The 14546-nt window shown below is 37.7% G+C and overlaps 1 protein-coding gene and 1 pseudogene across 1 annotated transcript; one reads left to right on the forward strand and one right to left on the reverse strand.

Moving 5' to 3' along the window:
- Positions 1–827: 827 nt before the first annotated feature.
- Positions 828–6418, reverse strand: LOC108985382 (annotated as a pseudogene).
- A 4392-nt stretch (positions 6419–10810) lies between these two features.
- Positions 10811–13308, forward strand: LOC108983341 (40S ribosomal protein S26-1-like). The gene is made up of 5 exons (XM_035683637.1): positions 10811–10975; positions 11071–11163; positions 11622–11706; positions 11788–11921; positions 13008–13308. The coding sequence occupies exons 1-5, from the start codon at positions 10973–10975 to the stop codon at positions 13080–13082; spliced, it is 390 nt and encodes a 129-aa protein (XP_035539530.1). The 5' UTR covers positions 10811–10972; the 3' UTR covers positions 13083–13308.
- The last annotated feature ends 1238 nt before the right edge of the window (positions 13309–14546 follow it).

The following is a 14546-nucleotide window of genomic DNA, read 5'->3' on the forward strand; positions in this document are numbered from 1 at the left end:
ACAAATTGACGTAATTTCATATAATTCGTTAGATCTATTTTATAATAAAAATAACTTTATAATCTGACGAACTACGTGAAGTCACATCAGTTTGTGGGATTACTTTTGTGCAATTCATTTGTGGCTAAAATATTTCTTTAATAATAATCATCATTCCGGCGCTTACATAATAGTGTCTTACAGGTGATGCCCACTGCAGTCGCATGAAAGAGAGAGAGAGAGAGAGAGAGAGGGACGCCGCGGCGGGGGGGTGGACATGCTCTTCGTGGCAAGGCCTGAGTTATTAGACTGAAAGGTAGAATAAGGTCGACAATCTTCGACCAATGGCCTAATAATTAATACCACTGTACGCCCCATGGCTAAAGCCCTCCGTAGTTCAACCTGGAATTCAAATAAAGTTCAGAATCATCTTGCTGCATTCACGCCCAGATCACAGATCAAGAAACATATTACACCAAATTTATTACAATGATGAAAAATGCGAGAGAAAAAAGAAAAATAGAATAAACATGCGTTACGTTTTTGGCTTCTGAGTTCTGTCTCAACTTAAGCAGTAAACATTTTTAGCAGAACTTCAGCCAACAATTATTATCTCCTAAAACAAGATCGCCGTCGTGCATCTCTGAATCTTCATCTTTGCCAAAATATTTGTTTTGTATGGTTACAGAGTGCACAACTTCGGTACTTGCGACTAAGCTTCTTCAAGAGCGAATACCAGAAAAACAGTTGGCTACTCAAAACTTGCAGATCCAGGTGCCTATATCAACCCCTCACATTTTCCCCTACTATACTATAGTGAAAGATAATGGGGCAGAATCCAAACATTACTAAGAACCAGGGATTTCAGTCTGGTCCAACATCTAGAATACAACAAAATTATAGATGACTTCAAAACATCATATGAGACTCCGAAACAATCCTCTGTGCATGTGCATTGTCATCTCACTGAAACAAGGCTATTAGAATTATACATTCTTGTTCTTTGAAAAATTCCGAGGGAGTCTGCTAATAACACTTTCGTCCACTATTTTATAGTGCTTTGAAAACTGTCGGTGGATCATTCCACAACACCTATCCACATGCTCTTCATATTTGCTGTACAAGGCAGGGACTGTAATAGATATTATGGTTCGTGTCACCGTCAAATAAGTAAAGCATTAGAAGGCAGGAAATCATACGAGCAGGACGGTCAAGACATGGACAGCTTATCACATTCAGTTCACACTAGCACACACGAGCAGGAGTATGCAACACATTCCTCCAGGTTCATCAGAGGCCAGATTTATTGTTTATTACAATAATAGCAATGCTACTCATAAACTTCACATTATACATATCTATTTAAAAATATTTTATTTTATCTTTTTATCTTATTTTACTTATAAATATATCTGAAATTATTTTTATTATATGAATAAAAATATAAAATGATATATTTTTAAGTAGATGTACAAGATGTAAAGTTTATGTTTAAAATTTTTCTTATAATAAAAGTTAAAAATATGTTTTAAGATCTTCAGCCAATAGACTGTTGCACTTACGACAAAAGGTAGGCCTCGAAGCCCGAGCTGCCTCTTCTGAAAACAACAAAAGGAAAAGGCAAAGGAAAAATTGGTTTTCCAATGCAACGACTGAGTTAAGGCAAGGATGCTTGTGGAGCTAAAATGAAAAAATATAAATAATTTCACAGTTGTCCTTTGCCTCCTATCTAGTCTAAAAAGGCTTTGATACAGTATTTCTTAACAGTTGCAGCAATGATTGACGGGTCACATTAATAGAGTATGTGACAACATACGAATGTACTTGCATAGAAATGCACAGAGTGTATAGCGAAGTTGAAATGAAAAGGTTAGAAAAAGAGTACAAGAAGTAGAACATTCATGCATGAACAAAGAGTTCACAATCTGAGACAACACTACACACTAAATTGACAAGGAATGTCAACATCCATGCCAATATAAGCGAGCGTGAAGAAGAAAAACAGCTACCAATAACAGACAAGAGACAGACAGATAACCACCTGTCAAAGCACAACAGCGTGTAAGAGAATTTCTTAAAATGAATCAGTTAGAGACACAATGCACAATAAAGAGAAGTTATGTGGTTTCAGCGGAATAGATCCTAGATCCCAAGAGCTTAATCGAGTAGCAGAGATCTAACACCATCTTCCCTCGGGCAAAGAATGTCACGTGTTTTTTATAAAAATAAACTCGATAAGAAATCTCATATTTCATAAATAAAAATAAGATTTATTTTGTAGAAAAAACTTCTAATAAAATATCTTACAAAAATATTAAATGAATAAATTGAATAAATTCATATCATAAAAACATACTTTATTTTACAAAGTCTGAAACTAAAATTAACTGCTCATTCTATTCCTAGCCTGCCTGCTCGTATTCATCATCCTCACCTGGGTGATTAAAAATATGAAAACAAACTAAAATGAGTCGAAGATTCAGTAAGAAATTCATCACAACATAAACGTAATAAATATAAGGTTTTCATAACAGTTTTCATGCTGAGAGCTTAAAATTCATAACTGTTCATACTGATACTTATGCTATGCATGACTGATTTATCTGAAATTACAGACTGATCTGATTTAACTAATTTATCTGACTAACCAACACACTTAATCCTGTGTGCGAGGTTGTGCACCGACCCCACGTCCCACTGCAGCAAGGGGAGCCACTGATAGTATTTTGGCATATTATGGTGGACCACGACTGAGTTCGTGGCTTGCACATCCACCCTGAAACTGAACTGCATTGGTACTATGCATCTGAACGATCATCTAATTAACTAATCATATATTATCTTGCACTTGAATTTAAAATGGTTTATGTGTCTTATACACATGAGATGCATGACATATTACATACATAATCATAATTTCTGAATTTGAACATGATGCGGAATGACATGATCGTATGCTATGCTGGATGACATGTTTGCATATGACATGAATGGAACATAAATAATGGATGTCAATGAACTGGCTTGAATAATACTTATATATAAGCTAAACTGTGATGATCCTAATTTACGATCAAATTACTTACCGATGCGCTTCTTCTTGAATAACACTTCGTAACTTGACACCTATATGCAGTAATAACTATCACTAAATTTGTTTGGGAACAAATAAGTATTAATATCCTACTAAATTAAATTCACATTGTAGAACATAAACAAATAAATATTTTGTTTATAAAAAAAATTAGTAAATACTGATATCTTAAATTATTTACAATATTAATAGCATATTATAATATAGTAGAATACTTGAGCTATTTTAAATAAGTCATAAAAATTCCAATTCTTAAAATAAGTTTAATTTCTTAACAAAATTATTCAATCTTATAAGAAATCTAATAAATATTAATATCATTTAAATATACTTAACATATTCCTCATATTTTTCTATTTAAAGTATAACATAATAATTTTATTAAAATCCTACTAAACAGACAAATGAAATATTAACTAAAATAATAGGCTCAATAGTATACTTTAAAATACATTTCAAATTCTTTAAACACTTTCGTATAAAAATGAGCCCATGACTAATATATTTATTTAAGTAAAAAGTCATCTTTAAAAATATTAAGTCCAACTCAACTTTAAATAAAATGACTTAATAAAATTCATAATTAACATATACTTAAATGTAAGGTTATAAGTGTAATTATACTTACAATAATCCTTCAAAATAATAGATTAAAAAGGGCATAATTGTAATCTCAACCACAACTGCACTTAGTAAACTAAAACCTAAAGCAATTAATATATATTTTGCAGAAACACAGAGAGCTCAGGAGAGAGGCGCGCGAAGCAAGGGCTCACCGAGAGAGAGGCTGACGTGCGGCAGTTCTGGGTTGCTGGCGGGGGTCACGGCAGCGCGACTGGGTGGTCCTCTGGGTAGGGAGGTGCGACGCACAGAGAGAGAGAGAGAGAGAGAGAGAGAGAGAGAGAGTTCTGTCACACAGAAAAGCAACCGAGAGAGAGAGTAGGGGCAACGATCGAGGGCTTACCGTGGCGGTGCGAGGCCGAAGGAAGTGAACCATGAGGCAGTTTCTATGGCTTCCCAAGTGGTTTTTCGGCATCCTGAGGTGGCTACCGTGCAGGAGAGAAGCAGAGGCTTCGAGCGAAGTTCGTAGTTGCTGTGGCATGCTTTCGCAACTGGGGATGGTCCGGTGTCTTCTAAGGTGGCTGGTGGTGGCGTCGGCGTGTTCTAGGCAGCGTGGAGTTGCTACCGTGTGGGTTCGAAGCTGGGCTACTCTATGTGGTTCTTGGTGCAACTATGCGGTAGCGCCTAGTTTGGGTGCTCAGTTTTGACATGTAGAAGAAATTTGATTTCCTATGGGAAAGTTCTGGCCGTGAGGTATCATGGGTGTGTTGATGGAAATATTGTGAGGAAGAGAGGATTTATAGATGAGGCGGAGGGAGATATTGTGAGTGATAAGGAGATTGGATAAGTTGGAGTTGGGAGTTGGCTTTGAACAAAGATTTTATTCAAGCTAGGAAACCAACAATATAGGAATACATGCATGCGTGGAAAAGGATAAAGAACTTTTTTAAAAAAATGCACACTATCTAAAAACCTATCTTAAAATATATCTCAATTTAATAAAATTAATCCTACTTCATCAATAAAATGATTATCCAAAATAATAATAATAATAACGTAATTATCAAATCTAATAAAATATCCGTGTAATTATCTCTAATGATAGAGGATCGGGATGTTACAAGAGATCTCCATAAGGGTAGATGGACCACAGATAGTGGTTTGCACTGCCTGTCCTGAAAATCAAATAGAATAAATATCGACACCTAACCTGGTGTACCAGATTGTTATCTAAGAGTATATAAAGCAAAGTTGAGAGGGAGAGACTTTGCCAAAGAGAACATGTTTTTCATTCTTCAATTGAGGCTCTAGGCAAATTTTCTTGGCATCATAAAATCATACTATTATCCATTAATCTATTAGTAACACTAGAGCTGCAACACCTCAGCTTAAGTTACTATACTAATAATATAGACTGACCATGAAAAAAAGTCTAAAATCCTTGCCAAGAGTAATGTCATGAGCCATGAGCAACATATTATTGATTTTAACACGAAATGATGCTGCATCATTATTAACCATTTCCTCTGACAGTACAAGCTCCGGTAATGTTTCCAATTGCTGCTCAAAAATAGATTTGTGATGAAAATAATTTCGGTGCTACAATAACAGAAAGATGTAATCACTAGGTAGAACATGGGTATATTACCCATTGCCTATCTCTGAAAACAACATAGTTGGCATGAAGAAATAGAAGCACAATTAAAATCAGTAAGACATCTGAACAGATTGATAAGAACGATAATCCAGACTGCTCAAATAGAAGCCATGCAATTGTAGCAACAACAATGATGCCAAAAGAAACATTATGCCGCTTCCACAATAGGACATCAGCAGCTAGAAGAAATGTGAGAGAAGAAGAGAATCAAGTGTAGTAAAACAAGATCAACCAGAGCATACATGTAAATATGCAAGAGGATGTACAAGGTGAAATGATATGGCAAGTTTGCCACAAGTGAATCTATATTGATCACAAACGTTTATAGCAAAGTGCAATTGTTTATAAATGAAAGTGGCTCATGACATTGCTGAGGTGTCATTAACTTGCATTATCTTGAATGACAAACTAGACAAGACATACGATTGCGTAGACAAATTAAGTGGAACATATTACCGAGTCCAGATAACATAATACCCAACTCCGCTCTTTTTTCAGCTAAAAACCCCATTCAAATTTTTAAGTTCCCCATGTAAGGGAAGCTAGGGGTTAATCTACTAGTATCGATCCTACCTCAGCGATGCCCGAGAACATGTAAGGAAGCTATTAAACCCAAATAAAATAAATGCCTTACCATGAAAAAAAAAATGTTGAAGAAAGACATTACAGGTATATAGAAGATTACACAAACAAAAGGAGACCGAACATAATGCCCAATTACGTTCTTCATTAGGAGTAGTCCGTGAAATAAAAATCCAACTGTAAAGGAAGCAAATTGAACTTCAGAAACGAAAGAAATAAGTGAGATCATTCTTACCTTTACCTCCACCCATGCACTGGTGGACTGAGGCTTGGCGACCGAACAATCGATACCCTGATCCTCCTGAGCTACGAGACGATGTTGATGATATGCAAGTCGTATGGATAAATTGTATTAGAAATTGAGCAATATTTTCTTGTTTGAAAGAGTGTGAGGGGAAATCCGGGCCCAGGATAAGGCTTGCTTGGACTGGGTCGAGTCGGCTAGGGAGGCCCAGGAGGAGGGACACGGGACTGAGTACACTAACAAAAGGACGGAAGGTGAGCAAGATAGCCTGACACCATAACTGGCCGACCGTTAGGGACATTTCTGTTCCTGACACAACTGTCTAGACGGCGTAGGAGGGCGGACGTGCCTGACCAGGATCATGCTGCATTTAATAGAACAAGAGTGGACACACCATGGCAAAGGTCACGCCGCATTCAATGCGTCCTAGGGGTTGATATGCTACAACATCCCCCCCTGGATTGTCAGCAACAACCATGGTCAGGCCTAGCAGGTCTACAGGGAAGCAGGAAGCTGGCAGGGACACCCGATCTCGGTACGGAGCTGCACACCAGTCACCATCGCCTCTCTCACCCCAACCAGGTATAAATACCCCCTCTCTCTGAGAAATGGGTTACATACACTCTTGAATACTCATACTCTCATTCTCCCTAAGCTCTTACTTTTTCTCTTCATCTCTTACCTTGAACTAACTTGGGCATCGGAGTTATCACGACCCCCGAGCCCCCCATCTCTATCTTAGCAGGTACTAGGCCCAATCCCAATAGCGTCGATTTGCCCAAGCAGCAAAACACAACATCAACAGTGGCGCCGTCTGTGGGATCTCTTTTCCTATAATAGCGTGTCCTTTGTATGCCGACAACAATGCACTCTCAAGCCTTACAATGTGAAGAAGAACAACCCGGAGCAATAGATGGAAGAACCAACGAACAAGCCAAAATGATACGGAAGCTCATGGAAGAGGTGGTGGTTCTCAAGCAGGAACATATCTCCTTACGGAGGACCAATGGAGAATTGGAGGGAGACAAGCAAAACCACCACTCCAAGTCTCATCGAGCACCTGAGGTGGCAGCAGCCGAAAAAGAGTGACGGAAAGTGCGCCTCGAGCTCCATGAGCTCGAGGACAAGTATGCTGAAATGGCCAAACGGGTTGGCACGATGTCCTCGGTGGATCAACTGCCCACTAGCATGGAGCTGCCCTATAGTGTTGAAGTCATGGCAGTCTCTCTCCTTTTAAGATTTAAAGTTTCGCAAATTGACACATATGACGGATCGAAGGACCCCCTGGAGCATTTGGAGACGTTCAAGGCCCACATGATCTTGCATGGGTTCTCAGGAGAAGTGGCATGCTGGGCATTCCTTCTCACTCTAAAGGGAACAGCACAAGTGTGGTTTGGGTCCCTGTCGCTCGGGACCATCGACAGCTTCGTTGAGCTAGCCTGACTTTTCCTAACGCAGTTCATGGCTAGCCGAAAAAGTAGGCGACCTGCAGCTTACCTCCTGACCGTGAAACAAAGAGACGATGAAAGCCTGAAGTCATACCTCTCTAGGTTCAACAGGGAGCGTATGACGACGGTCGACCAGGATGAAAAAATACCCTGGCGGCACTATTGGGGGGATCTGTTCTTGTAACCCCTTCATGACGGAGGTAGCACGGAAGACCCCAACTTCATTGAGGGAGTTCATAGATCGAGCCGACAATTTTATCAACGTCAAAGATACTCTTCGGGCACTAACGACTCCCTGAAAGACTGAGTTGGAGAAGACGGACAGGAAAGCAGTTGGCCAGGAAAGCAGGGTAGGCCGAGAAGGTAATAAGAAGAAGACGTGGAGACGAATCACGTGGAGGAACAGCCCACGCCCTAGCGGGTCGGCCCCCGCACCCACTCCAGCCTAGTAGTGGAGCCCGATAGAGATCCGAGCATGCAGGGTAAGCGACGACAAGGATCTACCCACACTAAGTACTGCACCTACCATAAAACCGATAGCCATCGAACGGAGGATTGCTTACCCAAAAAGCGAAAGATGGAGGAGTTGGAGGCCCTACTGGACCAGAAAGGTGACGCCTTATGATAAGGGTCCAAAACATGGGTCAGACTAACACACTAAATCCAACCCTTCATTAAATTCAATTCACCTTAAACCAAGTCCAAGACTTGAATTAAAAACCAGATTCAATTAAAAACAAAAACCCTACCCGAATTTCTTATCTTTTTGACTCGAGTCACTGTAGTAGTAAAGGAACTTTGGCGCCGTCAATATTTTGGCCACCAGTCCGGTCAACCAAACCATTTTTTCGACAGATCTGGATGAGGGGACGCCGATGAAGACATTTTCGACGTCCTTCCATGTATCCGGTAGTCCTTTCAGTAAAAAAAAATCGAGAATACAAAAATAAAATAAATACTTTTGGCCACCTAACGGTTTTTTACAGTTCCGATGGGCTACACACCAGCGACAGCCACAAAAACTCAAAACAACAAAAAAAATAAAAAGTTATTGTCACCCAAGAACTCCAAAACCAAAAGTATATGAATTGGAGTGATGAAAAAAATTACAAAATATGAAAAAACGTATTTCACAAATACAACCTTATTTCCGCACAGATCTGACAAGTTATTCTGATACTACTTGTTGGATTTTAAATAAAATCTGAAAAGACCAAGATCTCTTGTCAGACCCATGTAGAAATATAATATAAAGTGCATACCAGTAGCCATTGGATAGAAGAGCACAACCATAGGATCTTTCATGTCCAATATTCAATTTCTAAAAAAACTCACAATGATGAGATGTGTATAGAGTAAAAAGTGAATCTGGAGTAGGGACAATGACCTTATATAACACCAAAAATTTCAATTTTGCCGATCATAAAACAATGAAATCACATAAGTCCTTAATGGGTCTCACACATTAATTGAGCCCGTACCACTTTATGCTCATGACCTAATCAAAATTATGAGCTTCAGATTTGTTGGCCCGGTTATGTCACTTTATTGATCACATTTATTGGGCCTTACAAACATTGTCTAAACTTTATATTAGGTAAATATACAATGTAAAATTTCTAATTTATACAGCTCCATTAATTTAAATAATGCTAACAAAATCAACTCCTTCCTTCTTAGCGAAATATACCTAGCTATAACTAACATCATCTTCAAATCTAATTTGCTTAGTTTCCATGCTATAAAAGAAAAAACATAAGTTTCTTTCGGTTAAATAACATTTTTGCAGAAACCTTTTAAGAGACACTCAGGCTCCGTTTGATTCTCAAACTCAGCTAAGTTCAATATAATTTTAAGTTGAGTTTAACATCCAAACACTCAATTCTCAAATTATTAAATTCATCACAACTCAAAATTTTCTTATACGTGGGATCCACAACTTTTTTCAATTTCTTATAAAAAGTACTAAACTTATCTTAATATCCAAACACACTTTAAACTCAATTTAGATGGACTACACATAACTCTCTCTACTATTCAACTCACAATTATTTATAAAGAACTCAGTTCAGCTAAATTCAGCTCAACATCTAAACATAATCTCAGAGTTCAAACATGTAAAGAAGGACTCCTTTTCCTCGGCTCTATTATCTACATGGTCCGAATTAAAAACACACTGAGCGCTGCCGTGATATAAGTTTTATTTAATAAATTGAGTAAAGTTGTTACTAAAGGGTATAAGTTCTATTACTATGATACAAGCAATTTTCATTATATACAATGTACGTACGCAACTTTTTTTTTTTAAATCTTTCAATGTCTATTTTGGTGTACCTTTTGCCGATGTTATTATAAAGGTTTTAGGATTCAAAATCGTTGATCTGCGTATGGAGGGTGAGGAATGGTCGCAGCTCTTAGGATCGTGAACGGAAAATGGACGAAGAGCTTAGAATTTTTTTTCTTCAAACTTTATGTCATGGTTTATATTACTTATCATTTCACATTATACATTATATATATTTTTATTTGTAAAATTATTTATTTATTTTATTCCTATTAAACTAATTGAGTTGTTCTTACTCATCATTCCTACATCAAATATTTGTTAAGAGAAAAAAATAACAAAAATAAAAAATCTTGTGTATTGCGTATTATAAGAATGATGAATATAATTTTTTTTATTCTATTGGTCTATATGAACATACACGATTTTCTTATATCTTTAGACGCCTATGCATAGGTATTGCTCTTGTATATATCTTATATACTTGGCTTCACATTTTTTTAATAAAATTCATATTTACCCATAAAAAAAAATTTCGTTGATCTTCTTTATTTATTAGTGTTTAGAGAAAAACACAACCAACCATGTGATGGTGTTATCTCTTGTTAAATGCCAACGAAAACAAAACAATATATTTAGTCTTTGATTACACATAGAAATGAGATAAAAATTAAAAGTTAAATAAAATATTATTATAATATTATTTTTATTTTTAATTTTATTTTAATATTTAAAAAATTAAATTATTTATTATATTTTATATAATAATTTAAAAATTTTATAATAATTAAATAAAATGAAATAAGATGATCTATATAACAATACAAGTCCTATGTCTAGTGAATTATTTGCGATTGATTGGTGTGAAGTTGAATAGTATACTAGTATTGGAGAAAATAGAGTATGGGGAGAAAATTAAAACTATTACAAAAAGAAGGGGGTTATCCGTTATTATCACTTTGTTCGCTAGGGTGCGCCGTGGGAGTTTCCAATATAAAGTGCATTCTCTCATCTTTCGGTAGCACCAGCCAACATCAGTCTCCAGAGCGGCGTAAAACCCTAGCAGGCCAGAGCCGGAGACTCATACGCCTCAGATCTCTTCCGTCTCACCATCCCCGCAACCATGGTCAGTTAGATCTTCGTAAATAAACCCTCCAATCTTCTTTGTTTTATTCTACGTATTTCATAATCTCTCTCCCATATTTTTTTTCCTATTTGCAGACTTTCAAGCGCAGGAATGGAGGACGCAACAAGCACGGTCGTGGCCATGTTAAGTTTATCCGCTGCTCCAACTGCGGCAAATGCTGCCCCAAGGTATTTCTGCATATTATGTAATTGTGTCAATCTATATTAGAAATCTCCGTATGTATAAAAATCCTCGTTCAGACATTTTTATGGGTTTCAGCTGGGGAAACACGTAGTAATATATGTTTCTATGACTTGTGCGAATCAGTGATTTAGATTGCTTATTTGTGTGACGGTGCTTGTGTGGATAATATGTAAAAAACAAAGATGAATTGTACAATTCCGTTCCAATAAATGGGAATGTTTCACAATGATTGAGAACGTTAATTGCGACTGTTTCTGTTTATCATCATCTATGGTCTTTGGATTTTGCTTCAATTGCGCCAAGTTTACTGAATACTTATTCCATCTGTGGTTGTGTATTAGACGTGAGCTTATATAAGTGACTGAAAGTTTGGGTGTATATGACTTAAAACTGTGTGTGTTGACTTGTGATTTGGGTTTTGTGTTGTAAAAAACAAAAAAAGGACAAGGCAATCAAGAGGTTCCTCGTGAGGAACATTGTTGAGCAAGCTGCAGTTAGGGATGTCCAAGAAGCCTGCGTCTATGACCGTAATACCATTATCCTCGCATCCTCCCTTCACAATTTTTTCTAGCATGTATATGGTCGCTTAAATCTATGCTTTTATGCAGAATATGTTCTTCCCAAGCTGTATGCAAAGATGCTGTATTGTGTTTCATGTGCGATTCACTCGCACGTTGTGCGGGTTCGCTCTCGCACTAATAGGAGGAACCGCGAGCCGCCACAGCGCTTCATCAGGCGTAGGGTATGCTTTTGGATAATATGCTTCAGTTTTCTGCTTGTTTATGGATGATTTTACATTGCTGATGATGAGATTCTGATTATAAATTGCATTTGCCTTCGATTGTATTTCATGTAATTCGAGATTTGAGAAGAAATAGACATTATTATATTTATCATCTATCTTTTAATTGTCATACATTAGGTTCTTGTACTGATTGTTATTTTCTAAAAAGTCTTTAAACTCTACTAAATCTCTCCCTTCCAACAGAGATTTTTAATTGAGTCCCAAAACAGTTCCTGAACATGCTGAAATTTTTCTTCGAAGATCTTTTTTTATCGGTAAAGTAAGATTTTATTAAATCAAGTAAATAGGCGAAATCCAAGGACACAAGAAGTATACATAGACAACATCAAGTTACAAGTAGAAGCTAGAGATGGATACAAGAAAATCATGTAAACTAGCCTCATTGAGGACAAAGAAGCCCACAAGAACAATTAGTATGAAAGTTCTCTAAATTCAACCTTTAATCAGTCAGTGTTAGTTCGTCAAGTATCATCTAAAGTAGGGAACACAATTGCAGAATGTCCCCTTATGTCAAGCCTGACTTCATGTTGTTATATAGCCTGTAATCTACAACCTCTTCTTCTATAGATTTTATGACATTATTGTTGAACTAAACTAGTTGCATTTTCTCTGATAAAAGGCTTATGGGATTTTGATAGTGTTGATGTTTAGCTAATGGGTTTACTTATAAAAAAAATTTATCTAATGGTTTTACCGTAATTTATCCTTAGGGACTCAAAACAATGGATTTGCTACTGCTTAAACTGTCAGGTTTCTCATGAGGTTTTCTGATGTTTCTGCTACATTGAGTTCTAGTGTAGTGATCCCCTTTGAAATGGTATCGCTTGCACTTGGACAAGATGTCTAACTTGTTTCCTCCATTTGCTTTGTACCTTCCTGGAGATCATGAACGGGTTTATTTTTTAAAAACTAACCATGTGGGTTTTTATTGCCTCATTGAACTAATTCTGGTAGATTGCTGTCTGCACTGATAAGTTATATGATTTCCTAGACATAGTTCATTGCAACTTTGTGACTTTTCAGGATGATCTGCCAAGGCCTGGTCAGCCTGGTCAAGCACCTCGTCCTGCTGGAGCTGGGAATCCTGTTCGTGCGTAAAATGCAAATCATTTTGTTTCGTATTTGGTCATGTTCCTTTATGGAGTGTCTTTTAACTTTTCAGTTGTGTAGGAAGTCTTTGTGGTTTACAATACAAATGTCTTTATAACTTGATTTGATGAGAATGCAACCTGGAAATCCTTTAGTTTTGTTTTAGAAAGATGGGTTGGTTAATCAAATCGGATCTTATCAGCTTGATTTGAAATGTATCACCATTTCTTCTCTCTCCCTTCTCCTTTCCCCATCCCAGGCTCTGCGTTTTATAGCTTAACCAGTTGGACCCTGAATGAAAAACTGGAAAGAATGCGTGCTCTTCAAGTCAATGTTGTATCATAGGCCTCGAGGAGATGCCTTCTCATTTATGTAGTTCTGTCGACGAGCACACTGGGGCCTGAAAAGAGCTTTAGATGTCACCATATGGTTTTTCGCTTTGTTGTCACCATATGAAATTTAGATTTGTTATGATAACCCGGATATGGGATGAAGATTTAGGTTCAGGAATTGCATTTGTTTGGCTGGAAGTGGAGAGAGACTGCAGATGCCTCTCTATATTGCTGCTAGGCAGATCACAATTTAAGATGCTTCAGTCTCTCTGCCCCTTTATGGGGGCTTCAAGTCTCGTGCGGAAATTGAGTTGATTGAGTTCTGGTCATACTCTTGGAACTTTAATATCGTTTTCATCCATTCGTTCGCTTTTCAACGGAGAAATGTCCAACAAGAAATTGACTTCAGATCTATGTGGAATCAACTCTCCTTCCATTGAGCATTGCAATTTTAGTTTAAAGTGCATGCAACAGAACTAGGTGCAGCTTTGATGTCCAATACGTTTGAGCACTGGAATCAAACCGTGCCAAATCAACACGCACTGCGAGACTGACTGCCTAGTGTATTGGCAACTGGCAATTCTCATGGCAGAGTTTGTGTTGGTCGCATTGGGAGCAATGTGTGACCTGCTAGCTGCATCTCTCTCCTGCAAGGACATCTCAATATGACCATCCAGGTCTAAACGCAAGAATTGTATCTCACTGCAAATACAAATCTGCATGTGTTTCTTAGCTAAGCACACCCGAAATGCAGAGTGGTGAAGTGACTAACAATATAGGAAATTCAGTTGGAATACTGACTCTCTCCCTGTGGAACCTTTGCTACCCAAACCGTAAACCTTTATCGGACGGGAGGAGCTTGCCTCCCCCTCCTCATCGCTATATGGTAGCTTTTTCGTTGGTTTTTTATTTTTTTCATTAGATTGGAAATGTCTAATCTGTCACTTTTCGGCTGTTGGATTGTCACCTACGCTCTGCCACTTTGTTCACTAGTCGCCGATCTTCATAACTTTGGTGAAGGAGCTGCCAAGCGACTGCCGCTTGATCCACACGCGCTACCCAAGCCGTACAAATATTTGATGTGCCAGCGCGTTTTCCTGCCACCTACCACCACACGCGTGGCACATTTGGACTCCCCCTA

The sequence above is a fragment of the Juglans regia genome, chromosome 12 (assembly GCF_001411555.2).
Source record: "Juglans regia cultivar Chandler chromosome 12, Walnut 2.0, whole genome shotgun sequence".
NCBI classification, from domain to species: Eukaryota; Viridiplantae; Streptophyta; class Magnoliopsida; order Fagales; family Juglandaceae; genus Juglans; species Juglans regia.